General features: G+C 46.9%; 1 protein-coding gene across 1 annotated transcript; it reads right to left on the bottom strand.

Annotated features, from left to right (window-relative positions):
* Nucleotides 1–16420: 16420 nt before the first annotated feature.
* LOC136536024 (uncharacterized) lies at nt 16421–18292 on the bottom strand. Its single transcript, XM_066528455.1, has 3 exons — nt 17999–18292; nt 17397–17534; nt 16421–16786 (listed from the first exon to the last, which is right to left on the bottom strand). Exons 1-3 carry the CDS (start codon nt 18290–18292, stop codon nt 16421–16423), a joined length of 798 nt encoding a protein of 265 aa, XP_066384552.1.
* Between the last annotated feature and the right edge of the window lie 3552 nt (nt 18293–21844).

Below are 21844 nucleotides of genomic sequence, written 5' to 3'. Positions count from 1 at the left end.
TGTGTTAACCTATGGATTACAAGTTCAAGACATCCTAGATGGCTTTCAATATTTCAAGCCAGACAACATCAGCTTCTGCAATCTTTTGCTCGTATTCTTCGGCTGTTCCAGAGACGTTCTCAAGACTACTATGGATGGCTCTGCTTCCTTTCACTTTGGCTAACAGTTCATGTTTCTTCTGCTTAATGGCATCGGGTGTTTGGGCCAGAATAGACTTGCGGCGATCTATAGCAACCTTCACGTTTTTCAGTTCCTTCTCAAGTTCAACACGCCTAATTTCTAGCTGAGAAAGCTCTAGATCGGTCATGGGGGAAGAATTTTTTAGATCATCAATCAGCCGCATCAACTCTTTAGCCTCTTGCCTGTTAGAGTTATCCTTGGCCATCAAAGCTTCACGAATGGACAGGTTCCTCTGAATCTTTTTAACCTTCATGGCTTGATCTTCAAAAGTAGACAAATACGACAGGACTCTAAAGAGGGCTGGAGATGGATCGCCCTTTATAGCCAAGAAGACTCTCTGCATTGAATCAGTATCTTGGACCAAATCGGCTACGTTCTTCTCAAGCATTAGGCAATATATGTTTTAGCCGATTTCTGGTTTCTTTCGACAGGGCTTCACTAGAAGAAATAGCTGATGATCTGATTTCATCCTCATCAAAATATTCCTCAAGATTGAGAGAGTGGCTCCGGGCTAGGAAACTGAGTGCCTGTGTGCGAGGGAACACTCGATTAAGAGGTTTGAATCAGTTTATCAGAAAAGCGGACGGCAAAGAAGATATAGTACCTTCTCTGTAATAACCTCTATCAGAAGAGGGGGAACAGCTGATGATGCATCAACAACATCTGGTTGAATTGGCTCCGAGCTTCCAGCGTTGGTGTCTGCAATAACAAAGGAGGATTTTTAATTCATGTCCGTTGCAAAGGAACGAGTAGAGCAAGTAACTCCCTCGCCGTCAGTTGTTTGCCGAACTGGAGAATCAACAGCTTGAGTATGGGTGGCAATAAGACCATCTTTAGCACCAGCAAGGTTGCTAAGCAGACTGTTAGGTGTTTCCTTGAGAAGTATCTGGCACAAGTAAAAAGTCAGGTGAAGGGTGAAAGACAAAGTAAATCAGGAATTAAAGAAAATACTTCGACAAGAATCAAGAAAAATATCATATTTTCTGCCGCTGTGCAAGAATTGGTTACTCCCACCAAAATCGGCTCCTGTTGAGAATCGGCCGACGAAGGTTTGGTTGGTGATGAATCAAGCGCTTGAGGTAGTAGTCCCGCACCCGAAGTAGACTGGGATGCGATGCTCGATAACTGTGAGAAAATAGGATCAGAAAGCTGAACATCAGTTTGAGGAAAGCATGAATCGTTCACCTGAGCAGTTGATGGCCTTGTCCTACGGAGTCTCTTTTCAGTAGTGGCCTTCTGAGTTACCCCTGGGACCATCTTGTGCTTTGGGGATTGCCGTGTCACGATTGTGGGAGTGGCAGGGGTTCTCATTAACTTCTTCAATGAAGGTGCGGTTGATCCCATCCTTGAAAACTGGGCATGATGGTTGGTAATCTATAGGATGCCCTCTCCTGTCCAGGCTTGGAGGATCAAATTCGATATCCTGAAAAGATCGGTTAGAACGGTTGGCAAGAGAATTCACCAAGTAATCTCTCTGAAGAGGGGATGAAAGATTACCTCACTGTTAGAAGCAAATTCCCCATCTAGACCTATACACAAAGGATGGACTAGCCCACAGAAGAGATGGGAACGCCATTCTTGCCACCAGGAGTCAAAAAGGTTAGAAGAAAAACTGGCTCTGACCCAGTCATGCAAGGAAAATGAAGGAAGGTCTGATCCTAATTGAAAGGCTCTGGAAGCTTCTAGCACATCACTAATATCCTCTCTCGGCTTCAAAATGTTCTTGAAAAACAAGCGAGGGGGAAGTTGACCGAGGCCAAACTGATGGGCCACAAAAGAAGGGTTGTAAAACTCATAGGTTGGAGGATTGCCTGGAATGGAGGAGCCTTTGACCATTTTGCCACGACCGTAACAAAATTCGGCTAGGAGAACGCAGGGCTTAATAAAGGAATTGAAGATCGCAGCCACTGTCTCATCTGAATAGCTGGACTCAAATCGAAATTTGAATGGAAAAGTCAGTTCATCATCCTCACCATAAGGTAGCCAAGTCAGGACGGCTGCATCAAACCCTCTGTAAAACTTTTTGAAGAGGTGGCCAACGTCGAAATCAATTATTTTGGCCGATGTAGCCTCATCATAATTCATACACCGTCGAGCTCTTCCCTCGTCGCCTCTATATTCCTTATCAAAATTGGAGGAGGGAAAGCTCAGGTCTCTGAGATCAGGCCTCACCATCTTGTGCATGTACAAATTGAGCCACAATTGTATCAGCCACCAGGGGCCGCTGATAGTCTGTATTGGTTCATTCTTCAGTAATTGGGCAAGCCACTTGGTGCATCAGATGATAAGCAGCTTCTAGCAGATATTTTCTAAGAGGGATATCCTTGCCTAATGCTAGGTGCTCCGCCATGAGTTTGTGATCGTAAGTCGGACCATAAGATGTCCCATAAAAGATAAATCTCTCCAACCACATATTCAGAAAAGCCACATATTCTCGTTCGCTGACAGATGATTCGTCTTCGACACGATTCAGAATGTAACTTGCCCATCCAGTGAAGTCTGCTATCTTGGCCAATCTCTTGGAGCCGGCACTCAAATACTCATAGGGTTGCACTGATTCAGTAATTCTAAGGCCGGTCAACATATATACATCGGCCAGAGTAATGGTCATTAGGGACATAGCCAAAAATAAAAGTATTCAGAGCATTAGACCAGAAATAAAAAGCAGAGATCAAGAGTGAATCATTCCTCTCCATTTCAGACAACGAAAGGGTCAGACACTGGCTCAGATCATAAAGCTCCCAAAAAGATAAATCATTGGATCGTTGCTTCAAACTCTATCGGTTCTGATTTAAAAAATTATTGATGCTTAGCTAAATTAAATTGTGAATAACAACGCCTCATTGCTAGGAGATCATGGATTATGCAAAGAAACTGGACAGATGACTTATCGGTATATAGTCCCATTACTGCCTGTCTGCCACATCCCTAAACACGAGCTGTATGTACACATCAGTGATAACTCAGTGGCTTTCTCAAGTATTGCTTTACTGCTTATCATATCAGCATACCTTAACAACCTGCCCACCAGTCCACCAACCAGACAGTCTGAAACCACAACAGCTCAGCCAAGAATATATTCTAGATGAAAGCTAATATTCAGTCAACAAAATACATATATTGGATGCTGCGCTCCGAGAGCAGCAGCCAACTCAGCCACCAAATCTTGTAGCCATCCTTCTGGCTCGCCATAGGAGTCAAATATCCAATGGCAAGCAGGCTGTGGTAGACATTTTTGCTCCACTTCCTGTCAAAGCACAAGAAAAATGGAAGTATAGATGCTAACCTGGGAAGCATTATCATAAGAACTAAAACAGAGGAAAATCCCCTTCTTTTGCATTCAACCTTGTAGAAGGAGCCAAGAGCAGCAATGGATTCAACGGTGAGGCGGAGGGGGGCTTGAGCCCCCCCTACCGACACCGGAGCCCTGGAGCCCCCCTGAATTTTTAGGCAAAGTTCTATCGTATAGGTGGGGCTGAGACTTAAGATCGAGCAACAGTCGAAGGTATGTTGCTGTCGCACTTTTGTTCAGCTCTCTCTAAATTTTTTCCTGGATCTACCGCTGGCCAAGAGTGTGTTGTGCCTTTGCTCCAACAGCTTGCATGTTTCCTCACAAATAATGTTTTTTCATTGGTAGCCTGAATACCTGAGCGCACAAAGTTCACAAATAATGTCACATTGGACAGCCAGAGACAGACATTTCCCCATGGGAGCAACATCTCACGGATGGAAAGTTCGAAAGTGCAGCCATCCACATGAACCTTAACCTGAGGAAGGTCGCTACGAGTGGCACAATGTCAGTGACAACCTCCTCATACAATCAAACTTTTATCCAAACAAGATTGATTATATGATGAATTATTATAATCAACACTCTTGATTGCCATAATCTCATAATCTGGGTGATACCAGGTTATGGGGGATTATTATGGGTGCTAAAAGTCTAACGTGCCTCCCAACCGATTGTCCAACATGCCAAACTAGAAAAAATAAGATAGAAATTTCTCACTTTAGCCAATCATAATCAATTGCCATAATCCAGAGGCCCAAACACTTTGATTTTAAATCTATAATCCTAATTATTCTAGTCATGATCCAAACTTGCCCTTACCGTAACGTAAAGGATATGTTCGAGTCTCTAATCAATAATAGTAAGATAAGATTTTCCATAAAGTTCTTTTAGTAAAACAGATTAGATCCAACTATTATTGACGAGTCCGCCAAATTAAATGCTAGATGTTTCTAATTATTATGAAAAATTATATTTTTTCTAGCGTGTCCGGTGAGTATGAACCTCTAATTAGTAATGATAAGATATAAGATGGGATTACACCGTGTATCCTCGTAGCTCAGCGATACACATAGTATGAACCTCTAATTAGTATTCTCCATGATCTCACCACATTTGGTAAGGGATATTTTGTACTCCGTCAGCGATAATGATATCGATGGTATTTGCCATGTCGACTGGTGCGATGCCAGGCTCACCGCACACTTGGCAGCTGGACAGCAAGCAGCAGATGACAACAACCACGTCGGAATTCTGAGGATGACGACAGCTCCTAGCTAACGGATGACGACAGCTCATAGGACGATATCATATGACACAGAGCGGCCTAAGATGTTTAGTTCTCCCGGAGCATCTAACTCTGCGAGACGACGAAGCTTCGCTTCGTCGAGCTCTGCAAGAAGTGGGGCGCTAAAACAATCCCCAGAACACGAGTGGGCAATCATGCGGGCGTTAAACAACGAGATTTGAGAGCCGCTAAACAACATTCTGCTGGCATCCAAAAAAAATGGCCAATAATTGCACACGGTTCACTAGTTAATCCAGAGCCAGGAGCACGCCCATGTCACGCCAGTCCGACCAGGAGCTACTAACTCGTCGCAAGGCGTTATGCGGATACGGACCGCGGAAACGACAAAGGGATCGAAGCAGATTTAGCTCCGTTGCAGATGCCTTCCCACTCTTTGATCGGCGCATGCTGTTCTGCACTGCTGCAGTATATATATACTCACTGTAGGGGGAAAGATAGTAGTGAGTGTGAACTCGGAAGCTAGGCATCCACAAGCCTTTGACACGATATATTGAGGGGTACTTACTTGAGACTCTACAGGCTCTGGGCTTCGGACAGCGATGGCGTGAGTGGATCTCCATCCTCCTACGTACATCCACCTCGACACCCATGCTAAACGGGCGACTGGGGGCCACTTTCACCCATGCTATTCATCCTAGCCATGGACCCGCTTCAACGTTGCTTGACTTGGCAACCCAACAGGGGATACTCACCCCATTACTAATCACGGCGGCAAAATGGAGAACCACGATGTATGCAGATGATGCGGCTATTTTCGTCAGCCCCACAAAAGACAATGTAGAAGCCGTCAAAATCATCCTGCAAGCTTTTGGCACATTCTTGGGACTCCATATTAATCTACAAAAGAGCTCAGTACATCCAATCGGTTGTGCAAACGTCGACCTAAACTAAGTCCTAGCACCTTTCACTGGTACTAGAGGGGGCTTCCCATGCAAATACTTGGGCTTGCAACTACATATTAGAACACTGCAAAGGATCCATGTGCAACCTCTCATAGACCGTATTGGGCAAAGGCTACCCAAATGGAAAGGAAGATGGCTAAACAGAGCGGGACGCCTCACTCTTGTAACATATGTCCTCTCCTACATGCCAACCTACCACCTGACTGTGTTTCCTCTGGCCGCTTGGGCTAAGAAAAAAAATCGACAAAATAAGGAGATCTTTCTTGTGAAAGGGGGGAGGAGAATGCTAATGGCGGCCACTGTCTAGTTAACTGGCGAACGATTACCAGACCAAAAGACCTGGGCGGTTTAGGCGTCCCTGACTTGGAGAGATTTGGGCGAGCCCTCCGGTTATGATGGCTATGGCAAAAATGGGTGGACGAGTCCAAGTCTTGGAGCGGCTCGGAGCTTCCATGTTCTGATGATGACTGCCTCCTCTTCAACTCCTCAATCATTGTATCTTTGGGGGATGGTGCAAAGATAAAGTTTTGGCACCACAGTTGGCTCGATGGTCAAGCTCCTAGGTACCTAGCCCCGAACTTGTTTCGCCTAGTCTCAAGGACAAACCGAACGGTGCAACAAGAGTTCCGGAACAACAATTGGATGCATAAACTAGGAAGAAAAATCACCTCGCCTATCCACATAGAGGAGTTTGTATCCCTTTGGATACGAATACAGGATGTGCACCTGCAACAGGGCGTCTAGGACACCATCACCTGGCGTTGGACCAACGATGGGAATTACTCCACCTGATCGGCCTACAGAATCTAGTTCAGAGGTTCGCTCCTACCCTTCCATACGGACTTGATTTGGAAAGCGCATGTGGAGAACAGATGCAAGATCTTTGCCTGGATCTTAGTGCAAGATAAAATTCTAACGACACATAACCTACAAAAGAGAGGGTGGCCACACCAACAACAATGTGTGCTGTGCAACGGCCCCTTAGAGATAGGCCTATAACTATGCATTTGTTGCCCTTTTGCTAAGGCGGTTTGGGATCAAATCCTCTCGTGGGAAAACTTCACTCAAATCCAACAACAGCAACAGGTAAACCCCATCCATATCAAGTCATGGTGGGAAGACGCGGCAGCAAAAGTGCCAAGATCTGAGCGTAGGAGGCTTAACGGGGTAGTATTCTACACTTTTTGGAATATATGGAAAGAGAGAAATAGGAGAATTTTCGACAACATGATTGAAACGGCGCCGCAAGTAGCCGCAAGGATAAAGGAAGACATAGAGCAAAGGAAGAGAGCATTTGATTACGTTTAGCTCACATGCTTATGGGGGGGGTGAAACCATAATCTCGTTTGTCCTTGCTTATACATAAACTTTCTTTCCCTATCTTAATTGAAAGGTAGAGCTCCTGCCAATATGTTCAAAAAAAGCTAGCTAGACATCTACCTGCCTGAGCAGCAGGAGGTCGATCCAACTCGATAAATATCCAACGAGGACGTATGCGCGGTCATGGCGGCGGCACAAGACAGCGGCAAGACAGCTAGTGCCACCGCGGCGACAGCAGCGTCCCACGTGGCGCCGCTTCGTTGGCGTCCGGCAGCGGCCGTCCGAGCGGTGGGTCGTGGAGATCAAGGACTCGGCGCAGCGCGTCCGCCTGTGGCATGGGCACGTTCGACACGGTCGACGAAGCAGCCCGCTCCTACGACGAGGCAGCCCGCGCGCTGCACGGGGAGAACACCCGCACCAACTTCACGGACCGCGCCGGCCGGCATGGCGGCGGCACGGCCAGGGCCAGGTTGAGTAAGAACCTGCAGCACGTGATGGCGTGGGTGGTTGCCGCGGGCAGGGCCACAGCGTGCGCGGGGGTGGGCGACCAGTTCGCGCTCGCCGCGATAACAGCTGGCTGATTTGATTCCTTGGTGGTTATACACGAGAGAAATGGTTTCCCACAGGTACCATGCACCATCGCCAGGTTTTTTTTGGCATGTATCGACCTTAATTTATACATGTTGAAACAAATTGAAAAGAATTTTATCTAAGTTCCATCACAATCCACTTCAACACATATGGACCAAGAGTTGAGATACATGTGCATCTAAACAAGATCCAACTGTTTATTATAGATTGTCTTTTAAAATTTCTTATTAAACAAAAATTAGTGGTCGTAACAAAGAAGAGAGTATTCTCGGCTAAATTTTCATTCATAAGATGACCGAATAGGAACAAGTGAACAACAAACATGTCGTCAATCAAAGTTTCATGTCACTATCGAGTAATGAAACTGCCTTGAACTAAGAGTAGCTTAACTTGTTAGCATCCCTGTGGTGAAAACTAACCATCCGAGTTTATGCCTTCAACTTGACGCCCTTGCGTTTTCCTAAAACTATCTATAATCTAGTGAAGTTTGCTATTTCAGTGATAGACGATGCACCTGTCGACAAAAGAGATGTTGATGATTCATTAATTTCAAGATCTACTAGCTTAGTCTTTTAGAGGTGATCATAGGAATATGATGCATGTGTGTATATTTATAGGGGTGAATGTATTTGTGCATAGTCTGTCCGTCCCATAAAATATCATTCTCACATCCCAAAAAATCAAATATTTTTAAATTAACCAAATATATATAAGAAAATATTAATATTTTTTTGTACATAATTAGTATCATTAGTGTTTACACCGAATTTTGGGAGAAAGAACGCGGTAACTCGTGAGCTCCAAGATTGTGCCAATCAAGGAGGATCGATGTCAGCTGATTCAGATACGACTCTGGAATCGGGTCGCTTGGGATTGATGTCAGCGGATAGCGATGATGAACTACAGTTGGCGCCAGGAAACTACATATCGGACTCTGCAAAAAGGAAAAGATTAGAGTCCAAGTTATTTTAAATTAGGAATATTTTCGTTTATACCAAAAATTGTAACGAATCATGCTCAAGTAGGATTCATGTTTAGACTCCGGGTATAAATATTAAACCCCGGCTATTGTAAAAAGATCATCAATCAATCCAAATACAAGTCAATTACTTTTTTTTGGCTCCGGCCACCCCTTAGGAGTAGGAGTAGAGTAGATCTCAGGCGAGTTCTTCAGCAAGTACGGCTGCATCGATCCGGTCGACCTCCACTGCTTGCCTGTAAGTACCGTCATGGTTTATACCTCTGTTCGTATGGCTGCATCGATCCGGTCGACCTCCACTTGGGCTCTAGTATAAGCTAGTTATCGACTCTTGTTTAATTTAAGTATGGCCTACGTGATTCTGTCTCATACCCCACTATTTGAATTAGATCAAGGTCAAGTTATCGGCTCTACCTTAGAATGGCAGTCTTTGATAGATTCATTAAGTTACCGATATTGCTTATTGCCTTTCATTATTTATCTAATTACAGCAATACCACTCTGCCCGATTGAGATTGAGTTAGATCGGCCTTATAATCTTATTTGATCCATCGTTTGCTAACCTAAAACTGACCTAATCTACACTTTAAACGATGAGTTATGTTTTATCGGCTGTTTTACATCAATCTTAATCGTGCGTAACGTGCGGTTAAGGACATGTTGCGTCTCGAGTAGATTTATTGACTAGCGAGAACCGTTCTATGCCCGTTATCACGGCCTGTGTGATTCTGCCTCACACCCCACTGTTAGCACCGTGGAGTGGGGATCGTTATTTAGTAGATCTATTCCTAGTAAGGACATGACTTTAACTGTGCGTTATGCCTGAATCAACTGTTTTAGCCGATATCGAGCGCTTCCACGAACAGTTCACATTATGAGACCGTTGAAGTAAGAATAGGTTGAAAGATATGTTAGCCCCATGATCTTATTATTGTATTACGGCCTGCATGATTCTGTCTCATGCCCCACTGGTATTTAGTAATGAGTTAGGGTCGTCGAGTCTATTGTTATTTCTACGGCCTGCATAATTCTGCCTCATGCCCACTGGTCATGGCAATAGATGAGATCTAACATGTTCATTAGATTTATTTTTATTAAACGGTCAAGTGGTGTTGAATTGTTTCTTTATATAAAAAGGGGTTTGGTTACTTGTAATCATTGGCTTGACATAAACCAATCATTATTGATATCTTATTGCCATTGATTTATATTTGCTCAAGCAATGATGTTTATCCTGAATGATAACCGATTCTTTGTATATAACCTCATGAGCTTTAACTGATTTATTCTTATGAATATGCTGAAATCGACTATTTAGTCGATCTCCTTTCATATCGGCTCTCATAGCCGTACATTCGGGACTGTCTGGCAACACCGGCAAGTTTCGCCCTTAATTACTGATGAACTTTCTCTCCTTGTCAATTGCAGGGTCAAATTGACTGGCATGCCTCAGGAGGATTGCGCAGGATCGACCATCCCTGTGCTGAAGCTAGGCGAATCTGCTCCATCGAGCGGACCCTTCCGGCTTGCTGCGCGTGTCCTCGGTACGGGACGAAAATTCTGTGTCGACAATTAGATATATCATTGAATATATTTTCATAATAAACTTATTTAGAGATATAAATGTTGCTAGTAATTTCTACAAACCTAGTCTAATTTATAGTTTGATCAGAATAAATCCTATAACGACTATTTTTATGGGACGGACGGAGTACGTGAGTGTCGAATCCGTATTAGGTGTGTTTGTTTAGCTACATCTCCTTCGTCATGGCTATGTGGATTCGTGTAATCCGAAAAGATTGTGTTGCTGAGTGGATGTAAAATACACCTCATCTTACCCAGGTGGGTATGTTCTAAATAAGCTTCACTGTTCATCCGGACTAGGTGAATGCGATACATCGTGCTAGGAAGTCTTCTACCATCTATACAGACAACCAAATGTCTTTATAAAGTTATTGTATCCATCCATGCAACCAACCAAACTATAATTTATCTACTCACTATGCTTCCACATATACAAGATATACAATACAAGGGGTTGTGAAAACAACCAAACACGTCTACTGTAATTCAAAAAGGGAAGAGTAAATCACTATGTTCGTTTAAGCTTATTCTGAACTACTTTTCAATGTGGAACAATGTTTTCCTCCTACAATATTTCAAGCATAAATATCAGCATAAGCCAAATTTCAGCATTAGTGAACAGGGTGAATGTACTCGCCAATTTCACTGAAACTCATCAATAAATGGTGTCAAAGGTACATGGTCGCAGATCATTGTAAGTTGGATTGTACTGTAGATTGGTAGAAGGCTAGGAGGCTTGCCAAGTTGTGCGAAGGTTCCCTATGATACGAAGGTCTTTTTTTAGCATTAGTAGATAAATGCCCGTGCATTACACGGGAACATAACAATGATATGGTAATTTAAGTATGAACGTGTGGTGTATTGCTTAAAAATAGTATGAACGTGTTACAAAAAGCAAATTTCGAACGTAATGTTTGGAACATCAATATTTCAAACTTAATTTTGTGCATGGTTAGAACTAAGAGATGCAATTATGTTCTAATTGTATCATCGTACACACCTAAATTGCACATCTTAATAGCATCCTAAGTGTCGGATTGTTTTGCTCCGGCAATATCCAGCAACGTGATCGCATAGACGGAATCAGATGGTAGCACACGGGACACAGAGATATATACTGGTTCGGGGCGTGGGGCACGCTAAACCCTTCTCCAGTGGTGTGGCTGCTCTTGTATTCGTATGCTCAATTACATGGGCTTGTTGCTCCTAGCTACGAGATAGATCGGAATGGTGAGAGTTGGCCGAGCCCAAGGTCCCTACCCTCCTTTATATAGGCAGGAGAGGTAGGGTTACAGGGAAGGCGATCGGGCTAACAGATTGTGTTCCTGGTTTGTTACAATAGATTGATCTTAGCTATTGTCCAGATACGCTCGTCTTGGTTTGCCTTGATCCCCACATTGGTTGACCGCGTCAGCCCTTGCGTGCCTTCTCCTTGACGGCTTGCTGGGCCGATAGCTCGGCGACAATCATATATGCGGGCGGTGCAGATACTCCTGGCATATATCTCTGACACTAAGGTTATTGACTCGTGAAGCACAGCGTATGAAATATAAATCTTGAAAAGACTAAGGGCATGTATAACTTTGTAGTCCATATGCTCCAAAGTTAATATGAAAAGCCTGAAAATTATCTAACTGCAAAGCCAGGAATATAAGTCTGCGTGCGCAGACCGAAAGAAGCTAGATATTGTCAGGATCATACTCGATCTGGAACAAAAGAGTTGACATACGCAGTGAATTAATTTGAATACGATAAAAAAGCCTAAATGTATTTGGGAATAGTTTAGGTTCCCACAGCAAAATCGTTTAATAAATTTTATTATTTTTTGAAAATGACCAAATCTTTCGTAGTAGACGTGGATAGAAAAAACATGAACATCGTGTAACATATGGGCACATATCTAGTTTTTTTTTTTAATGTATGTAGATAAAGAAGAGAAGAGATATAGGTCTGTGGTAGTGAGATATACTGAGCTGGAGATCGGTACTCGTATGAGACTCGACTCGGATTTTTGAACTGGCGCACGCACAAGAGTATTAGACTCGTTTTTTCTTTTCTTTGAGGGGGTCGGACTCGTAGTTTTGATGGAGAGGCAACCAGGCGGGGGCGCGCGGCACTAGCTTGGAAGTCCACGCGCGGAATTTCTCTTTGGGTAACCGTGGTGTGGGTGCTTCTTTGGTTTAGAACGGGAACATAGGGAGGTGGGGCCGTCGGTTTTCCTCCGGTATTGCGTCCGCTGCGTAACTCGTATCATATCAGACTGACGGGGGCGCGCACACGAGATTTCTGTGGACGAAAGCTCTATCTATTTTTTAGATGTAATATATAATAGCTTATTATTATTATTACAGGAAAAAAAATGCAAAAGGGCCAACCGTAAAAAGTATGCACCATGATTTTAGCAACGCAAAGAGTGGTGGTGAGTTTTAGAGCATCTATAAGAGTATCGTGTTTTTTCCTCCTTAAAACATGTAGTTTAGCGACTTCTAAAAGATATTGGGAGGAAAAAGAAGACAGTTCTGAGAGTTTCTAATAATTCACTTCTAAAATAAAGAAGGACAATTTTATATCAGGAATCCTATAATATTTCTAAATTATCTTAACCACTTTTACATATTCTTTCTCTCTTACATTTGTATCAGAAACTCTTTTCTACTCTTTATTTTTTTTATGCCCTTCCACCTTTAGAGTGGCCGACAAACACGCGTGGGGAGAGAAGATACGCGTGACTCAGAAGCGCGTAGCTTTACGCGAAACATGATGGCGTTTCCCAAATTCTAAAAGACTAGGAGGATGGATTATGAATTGTTGGAGATAGATTTTTTTCTCATCTGGTTAAAAAACTAAGGATTCGGAAGGGATTTTGAGAACCCAAAGAGATGCTCTTTAACGTTTGCTGTCTATCGGTCTATGGTGGTCGCATCTACAGTGATGGGTTGCTTACCGGCGGTTACCGGCGGGCGGGTGGGCGGTGGTCCAGGCCGAAGCCTCGTGCAGTTGCCCGTTGCCCGTGGGCCTATCATCCCACGCGTCGTGCCGCTGCCCGCCCCGTGCGACGCGCGAGTGAGGCCGGCATGGTCGGGCCAGTTCGAGGAAGCGGGGGCCCCGCGCGGGAGTACGGGGCGGCCGCGGTGCAGTGGGCGGGGCGCAGCCGCGCAGGGAGAGAGAGAGAGAGACCTAGGCGTGGGGAAAGCTAGCGCTAGCGCCCGCTGGCCGCTGGGCCGTCCCGTTTCCCGTGACCTGCGGACGGGCGGGGGCCGGAACGGAACCCCGTTTCTCGAGCACTCTGTTGCACGAGCACGGCGTCTGCCTCTTCTTCTTTTCCGTGCGGTTGGACGGCTGCCTGTACAGGTACTGTACAAGTAGCTTCACGATCCTCATTGCGAGTTGCAACTCATAATAAACTACCGGTGGTTGGAGACTTGAGGTGGTTAGGGGCATTGATCAGGGCCGGGGACGAGCAGGCCCGCGTTTGGCTGCTTCAGCTGTCAGTGTCGCGTCACCTGAGATCGCAACTGCTCCGGGCAAGCCCTGGACCAGCCAGACTGACGGCATCTTCGCGGCGCCTCCATCGGTCCTGTTCGCTTTATCAATAGTCCTGCTGAAAACTACGGTTTAGGCCATGTTTAGTTGCCTAAAATTTCAGAATTTGACGCTATGCAAAAAGAAGATTCCCCATCACATTAAACTTGTGCATGGAGTAGTATACGTTGACGAAATCAAAAACTAATTGCACAGTTTGGTTGTACTTTGCGAGATGAACGTTTTAAGCCTAATTAGTCAACGATTGGACAATTATTACCAAATAAAAACAAAACGCTACTGTAGCTACAGTAGAGCGAGAGTACCGCCGCGAAATCAGGCGGCGCCGATTCGGCGGCCAACTAAATATGGCCTTACTCATTTGTCGTGGGAGAAAAACGTCGTTCGTACGCTTAAAAAATACGGCTGATAAGCCGAGCGAATAGGGCCTCGGTTCCTGTTGGCCTGCCTCATGGCTCCTCGCCGTCGGTTCGTCATGGTGAATTCACGCCGCCGAAGCGAGCAGCCAACGGACAAGGGGAAGCATTGATCAGGGGCAGGCGCGACAGCATGAGATGAACTAACCACCTTTGGGAATACCCAGAGCTCCATTCATTTGCAAAACGTACAGATTTGTCAGTTGCAAGGGCTAAGAATTCATCCTCTTTTCTCTGAATTCTTCGACATTCCAGTTTCAAAAGTTGCTTTTCTCCGGTCGCAGTAGCTAGCTCGCAGAAAACTCTTTAATGATATTCAATTATCTCAAGAGGGTGATTCTTGGACGTTCATCTGGGGATCCGACCTGTTTTCTTCCTCAAAGGCATACAGAGTTTTGACGAGACATGCCACTATCCACCCAGCCTTCAAATGGCTCTGAAAAGCCTCTTGCCAGTGCAAGCATGAAGTGTTCTTTTGGCTGCTATTGAAGGATAGATTAGGAACCAGGAACATCTTTAGAAGCAAGAACTTGAATTTGGAGAATTTTAATTGTGTCCTATGCCCCAGGCAATGCAGTAGAAACAGCTCTACATCTTTTCCAAGACTGTCCATTTGCACAAAAAAACCTGTTGGGGGTATTCTGAACTTTAATTTCCAGACAAACCAATCCCTACATCTGTTAACTGAAGGCTTTCACTAGGTGGCTGATTGATAATCTGAAGCTAGACTGGTTGAATATTTTGAAAGATTTGAATGATGTAGTTCTCAACAATGAAAGTGATATTGCTTACTGGAAATTTGGTGCTAATGGGCGTTTCAGTGTTAAATCTATGTACAATGCTATGACTGTTAATGACTCAGGTCTATATCACAAGAAAATCTGGAACGGGTAAGTGCCTGCAAAAATAAAGATATTTCTATGGTTAATGTTGAACAATGATGTTCTAACCAGGGACAACATGGTGAAAAGGAAATGGACTGGTGACCCTTCTTGTCTCTTTTGTAATCAGAATGAATTTTTATCACATTTGTTTTTTCAATGTAGCACAACTAAGGGCTGTGTGGGCTATTGTTGCTAAAGGTTTGGGTGCTACCAACATTCCCAAATCTTTTACACAATGCTGGACTTGGTGTGATTTATGGCTTCCTGCTGGCAAACAGTTCCATGTTATTGTGTTAACAGCAATCGGAGGAGGGGAGGAAGCAGCCAGGATTGAAAGGGAGGAATCGGAGTTGGGGGAGAAAAGCAGAGCACGGGGACGAGCTCAGAGGAATCTTGTTAACTTGGAAGATGGTTCATACATTGTTCATATCCCAGACCTTTACCACCACGCTACATATAAGCCGAACGGCGACTCACGCCACGCTTGCCTCTGGCTCACTCATGACGCCACTCTGGGCCGAAGAAGCGCACACTCTTGGACTTGGGCCGAACTTGGCGATCCATCTTCTCTTGGGCCTTCTTCTTGCCTTCAGAGCTTGCCTGGTCAGCGCCTGTTGCCGGTTGGTGCACAGGTACAGCGCTGACACTCCCCCTTCTTGCGTGCCAGGATGATCCCAGACCAGAGCGCGAGGAAACTGCTGTTGAAGATCGGCGAGCTTCTCCCAGGTTGCCAGCGATTCCGGAAGATGAGTCCACTTGATCAAGCCCTACAGAACAGAAGATGTACCTTGGCGTAGGTAGCGCCGCTGCAGAATTCGTTCAGGAATACTCCAAAGCGAAGACTCTGTGGAGGTTCAGGGGTAACAGAATGAGCCGCACCCACCGCTTTTTTAAGTTGGGAAACGTGAAAAACTGGATGAATGGCAGACGAGGGTGGAAGCTCCAATCGATACGCCACAGAACCGACCTTGGCAAGAATGCGATAAGGTCCAAAGAATCGGAATGCCAACTTATGATGGGAATGCTCAGCAAGGGAAGATTGGACATACGGTTGGAGCTTGAGGTAGACCCAGTCGTTGAGCTCAAACTGCCGTTCGGAGCGGTGCAGATCAGCATTCTTCTTCATGCGTTGCTTGGCACGGAGCAGATGTTGACGGATCAGCTCAGTGTTGAGAGCTCGATCAGATAACCAAGAGGCCAGATTAGTGATAGAAGAGTTGTGAGCAGCCTCAATACCGAATGCGCCAAGAGCATAGCCATACATCACTTCAAATGGAGAACAACCCACGGCAGTGTGGAAACTCGTATTATACCAATACTCGGCCAAATCCAACCAGCTGCTCCACTGCTTAGGACATGTATGAGTGTAACAGCGAAGAAAGGTCTCCAGACACTGGTTGACGCGTTCAGTCTAGCCATCGGACTACGGGTGATAAGCAGTAGACATGCGCAAATCCACTTTTGCCAGCTTGAAGAGTTCTTGCCAAAGCTTGCTTGTGAAGATGCGGTCTCTGTCCGACACAATGGCTTGTGGCAGGCCGTGGAGCTTGAAGACATTGGAGAAGAAAAGCTTGGCCACAGAACTTGCAGTGAATGGATGCTTCAATCCAATGAAGTGGGCATACTTAGAAAAGATGTCAACCACGACCAGAATGCAGTTAACAGACCCTGACATTGGCAACCCTTCAATGAAATCAATGGAAATGATCCGCCAAGCACGATTTGGAACTGGGAGAGGTTGAAGAAGACCTAGTAATTTGGAACGGTCAGGCTTGGCCTGCTGGCACACCTGACAAGCAGAGACAAAATCGTGCACTGCCTTGTTCATACCAGTCCAGGCAAAGTATTGCTTCAGTCGGCGGAGAGTAACCGGAATACCAGAATGCCCCCCATGGCATTGGAATGCAACTCAGAGATCAACTGGTGCTGAATTTCAGTGTTGGCACCCACCCATAAGCGAGATTTATACCTCAGAAGGCCATTGAGGAAAGTAAAGTGGGGCACCGATTGATCATCTGCAGTCAGACGCGTGATGATAGACTAGGCATGCTCATCTGCAACATAGGATTTGGTGACCCCAGATAACCAGTGCGGTTCAGCTACCGAAATAGCAGCACAGGAGCCGACTGGGTAGCGTGAGAGAGCGTCAGCAGCTCGATTCTCCACCCCTTGCCTATAGACAATCTTGTAAGATAAGCACAATAGCTTAGAAAAGACCTTCTGCTGCCAAGGGATATGGAGCCGTTGTTCCATCAGCTGGCTCAGACTTTTTTGGTGAGTCAAAATATGAAACTCCCCATACTGTAGATAGGCACGCCACTGATCCAGCGCCAAGAGAATAGCCATATATTCTTTCTCGTATGTCAACAACCCCTGAGACCGTGGACCCAAAGCCTTACTGAGAAATGCCAATGGATGGCCCCTTGCATTAGTACAGCACCAATGCCAATGCCGCTGGCGTCAGTTTCGACACAGAATGGTTTCTTGAAATCTGGTAGAGCCAGAACCGGTGCTGAGGTAAGAGCATCTTTCAGTGCCTGAAATGAGTGAACTTGTGGTTCGGTCCAATGAAAGGGAACACCCTTTTGAGTAATTTGGTCAATGGCTTGGCAATGATTGCAAAGTGTCGGACAAAACGCCTGTAGTAGCCGGCAAGGCCCAAAAAACTGCGCAGATCTTTGACAGACTGAGGCACTAGCCATTGCTAAACTGCGATGATCTTTTCAGGATCGGTAGCCTCACCGGCCTCAGAGATGACATGGCCTGGATAACGGAGTTGTCGCTGCAAGAAAGAGCACTTAGACATCTTGACTTGCCATTTGTCACGGCGGAGGAGCTCCAACACCAAGCGTAGGTGGACGAGATGTTCTTCACGAGACTTGCTGAAAATAAGGATGTCATCAAAGAAAACCAGAACACATTTGCGAAGGAGAGGATGCAATGTGGTGTTCATGGCCTTAAGAAAAGTGGCTGGCGCTCTAGATAACCCAAAAGCCATCACCCGGAACTCATATTGCCCAGAATGGGTCTGAAACACCGTCTTGGGTTCTTCACCAGGGCGCAGACGTATCTGATGGTAGCCAGCAGTCAAGTCCAAAGAAGAAAACCAGGAGGCCCCTTGTAACTCGTCTAGCAGCTCCTCAATAACCGGGACAGGGTACTTTGACTTAGCTGTTATGGCGTTCAGCTGATGGAAATCAACACAGAACCAAAATGATCCATCTTTCTTCTTGACCAAGAGTATGGCAGATGAAAAAGGACTGCTGCTTGGCTGGATGAGTCCTGAATTTAGCATCTCTGCAACTTGACGCTCAATTTCAGTCTTGACGGCCGGAGGGTAATGATAAGGCCAAACCTGCACTGGAGCAACACCAGCAACGAGAGGGATCTCGTGGTCACAAAGGCGAGCGGGTGGGTAGCCTTATGGTGGGTCGAATACATCTTGGAACTCAGACAATAAAGCTGCTAATTCTAGTGGAGAAGATGATGAGCTGCTTACGAAAGCGTCTTCCTTCACTGCAGTGATCTGTAAAACTGCACCCACTAGAAGGGAGTCCAACTGACCCTACAACTGCATCTGAGTACCCGCATATGTTATAATCATCCACTTGTACCTCCAATCAATCTCCATAGGACTATGCGCCGTGAGCCAGTCCATGCCGACAATGAGATCATACTGTGAAAGAGGAAGGACCTTGGCCACGGACACAAAAGAACACTACTGTACTGACCACTGCAATTGCTTGAATTCAGTATCACAGAACATCTTAGTACCATTTGCCACCATCACTCGGGTGGGGTGAACACAATTGGAACTGCCTTGAAGATGAGCTGCAAGGGAAGCACTAACAAATGTATTGGAGCTGCCAGAATCCAACAATATATGGACCTGCTTGCCCTAAACTTCACCCATGAACTGCATCGTACTAGCAGAAGCGGGATCAGACACCACTGCTGAAGAAAGAGTCATGAATAGCTGAGCCTCGACATCGAGATCCTCAGGCACCACTTGATCAGCACAATCATCACCATGACAAAGGTCCCAAACTTCTTGGAGCACGTGCAGCTGAATCTGCTCAAGACAGCGATGGCCGCAAGACCATTTCTCGCCACACCTGATGCAGAGACCATGGGCCCAGCGATAGTCACGCAGAGTGTTCAGCTTAGCGTTGACACCACGCCCACACCGGCCATCATCACCCGCGCCCGCTCCCAGCGCATGCTCCTATTGTTCACCGCGCTCGATGGACACCAGCTGGGGTTGTGGCGCGCATGGGGGCACCTTGGCCCACTGGTACGCTTTCGGACGACGTAACTCGTTCCGCGATGAGTCCAACATTTCCTCCTGCAACAAGGCGAGAACCACGGCAGTATCCAAAGTACTAGGACGCTGCATATGGACAACAGTACGAATCTCATCGCGCAAGCCATCAACAAATCTCACAGCATAGTAGATGGGGTCAATGTTTTTGCCATAAGCTATTAAGCCATCAATGATAGAATTGAATTTGTCAGCATAGTCTTGCACGCTACCCGGCTGCCTGATGTGAAAGAGCTGACAGATAAGCAGTTCGTGCTGGTCTTTAACAAAGTGCTCCAGCACTAAGGTAGTGAATTGTGGCCAAGACATCCTGAGCACTTGCCGCTCAACAGCGGGAAACCAGCGCGCGGTGGGCCCGGTGAGATGCATCCTGGATACCTTGATCCAGCGACGCGGAGCCACCTCATACATCTCAAAATAATTAGTGCAGTTGTGTCGGGTACCACGAGAAGGGGTCCCCTAAGCAACAATCAAAAAAATCGCTTAGACCCCATCAAAATCAAAGCCAAGAGACAACTATTGGCTAAACCCCGGCCATGTCCGTGGCCACCTACTCTCCACCTCGCTAGAGGCCTCGCACGAGAGGCCTCGGATGGCCTACCGAATCTCCGACGCACTTGGGGCCTCGGACGATCTACCGATTTTCCGCCTCGCTCGATGCCTCGCACGAAAGGCCTCGCCCGGGGAACCAATTCTCCATCTCGCCCGAGGCCTCACGTGTACAGCCCCAGACGAGATGCTGATTCTCTGCCTCGACTCAAGGTCAGCTCGACAAAACAACCCCGTCACCTTCGCCTCGACCAACTTCTCGGACAAGATGTCACTTCTGACCGACGTGTTCAACCGCTCCCACGATATCAGCCAAACGACGGCTCGACACAGCGGAGTGGCCGACGAGACGCCAGTCACATCGAAGCCATTCCATCCAGGACAGGACAGGGCAGGGGTTACCGGCCGCTGTGCCTGGTGCTGTGCCCATGATTGGCGCTCGTACCATGCTGTGCTGCCTAACCCCTGCTCTAGGAACAACGCGGCGTGCGGAGTCAAGTCCAGGTTACTATAGCCTCGGAATCAGTGTACCGGACCAACTGCTCCCTCCATGCCCCGGCAATCTACTTCAGGGTCTCGGCAACCTCAGGATTCGCGCCCGCCAAGCCCCCCACGATGACTCGGCCTCGGCATCAACTGAGCCTTGGCTCTTCACACGGTCAACACACAGTAACCAACACGTCGCTTGCCAGGTCCTACGTCAAGCTATTACTGGAGCTCCCACGACACATAGGATCGGATGTGACCGGCGTGTTGCTCCAGCACTTCAAGGGTAGGACCACTCCATCAACCATGTCGCCACAGTAACAGGCTATAGGGCTCGGACATGTCACCTCTGTTCGCATGACGCCGCATAGCTAACATATTTATCACCCCTATCCCCCCTTCAACTATAAAAGGGAGGGATCAGGGCCGTTTCTAGGGGGGCTCGAGGACACAAGATAGACGGGCTCATGAGGTAGACGAACACATGCTCGACACTCTATAACACGCACGCTTCCCCACCGCCTAAGGTCAACGTCTCAAATAATCCACGCCGCTCCACGTAGAGACCTGGGGCTAGCTCCCTCTCTCGCCCTGCTTATAACCCCCTACTACGAGCACCTCGGTGCAAAGAATACAAGATCGATCTCTCAGACTGGACGTAGGGCACCTATTGCCCGAACCAGTATAAACCTTGTGTCTCTTTGCATCACCATCCGAGATTAGGGGCACACAGTACATTTTACTAGTTGGTTGAGGGCCCGCCGGTCCAAAACACCGACAGTTGGCGCGTCAGGTAGGGGCACTACTGCGTGTCATCTTCGTCATCCCAACAAGTTCTGGATGGCAGACCCCGTATGACCACTATGTCTCAGCACGATAATCTGGGTCGGGAGCCTAGAGTTCATGTCTCTAGGACATGAGTACGATATGATACTCCTCTCACCCAGAGTCCCACCGTCCACCGTCGACGTCACGCCCCAGCAGCCCAGGCGCAGACGGTGCCCGGGTGGCCGCTCTCGTCGCGCTCGCCAAGCGTGGCATGGGCAGGACCACCCCGACACCACGCAAGCTTGGGGCGACGCGCCGTGCTCCACCGGTATCCCACGCCCAGCTGTTGGCACAAGGTCCTTGGTTGGGGACCTGTCTAGCCTGAGCCTGGACAAGGGAAAGACACCGGTGGCGCACAATGATGCCCCGTCATCAAGCTTTGCCCCGCCACCTCCTGAGGGGTCGACTTCGGCGGAGCAAAGCCCGGCGATGGCACCATCCCCGTACCCCTTTGGGTTGAGAAATGCCGTCGCCACCTATGCTTCCGCCTACGCTTCTACTCACGCAGAGCCCTCAGGATGCCACCAACACTTCACCCTCGACTTCAGCACCATGACTTCAACCCACACCCACGCTGACCCCTCGGATGAGAACGAGGCATGGGCCGGAGCGGACTTCTCTGGACTTCGCAACCCTAAAGCCATGCGCCGCTTCCTGGCCGCA

Source organism: Miscanthus floridulus, chromosome 2 (assembly GCF_019320115.1).
Source record: "Miscanthus floridulus cultivar M001 chromosome 2, ASM1932011v1, whole genome shotgun sequence".
Lineage (NCBI taxonomy): Eukaryota > Viridiplantae > Streptophyta > Magnoliopsida > Poales > Poaceae > Miscanthus > Miscanthus floridulus.
This window is presented reverse-complemented; position numbering and strand designations above follow the sequence as displayed.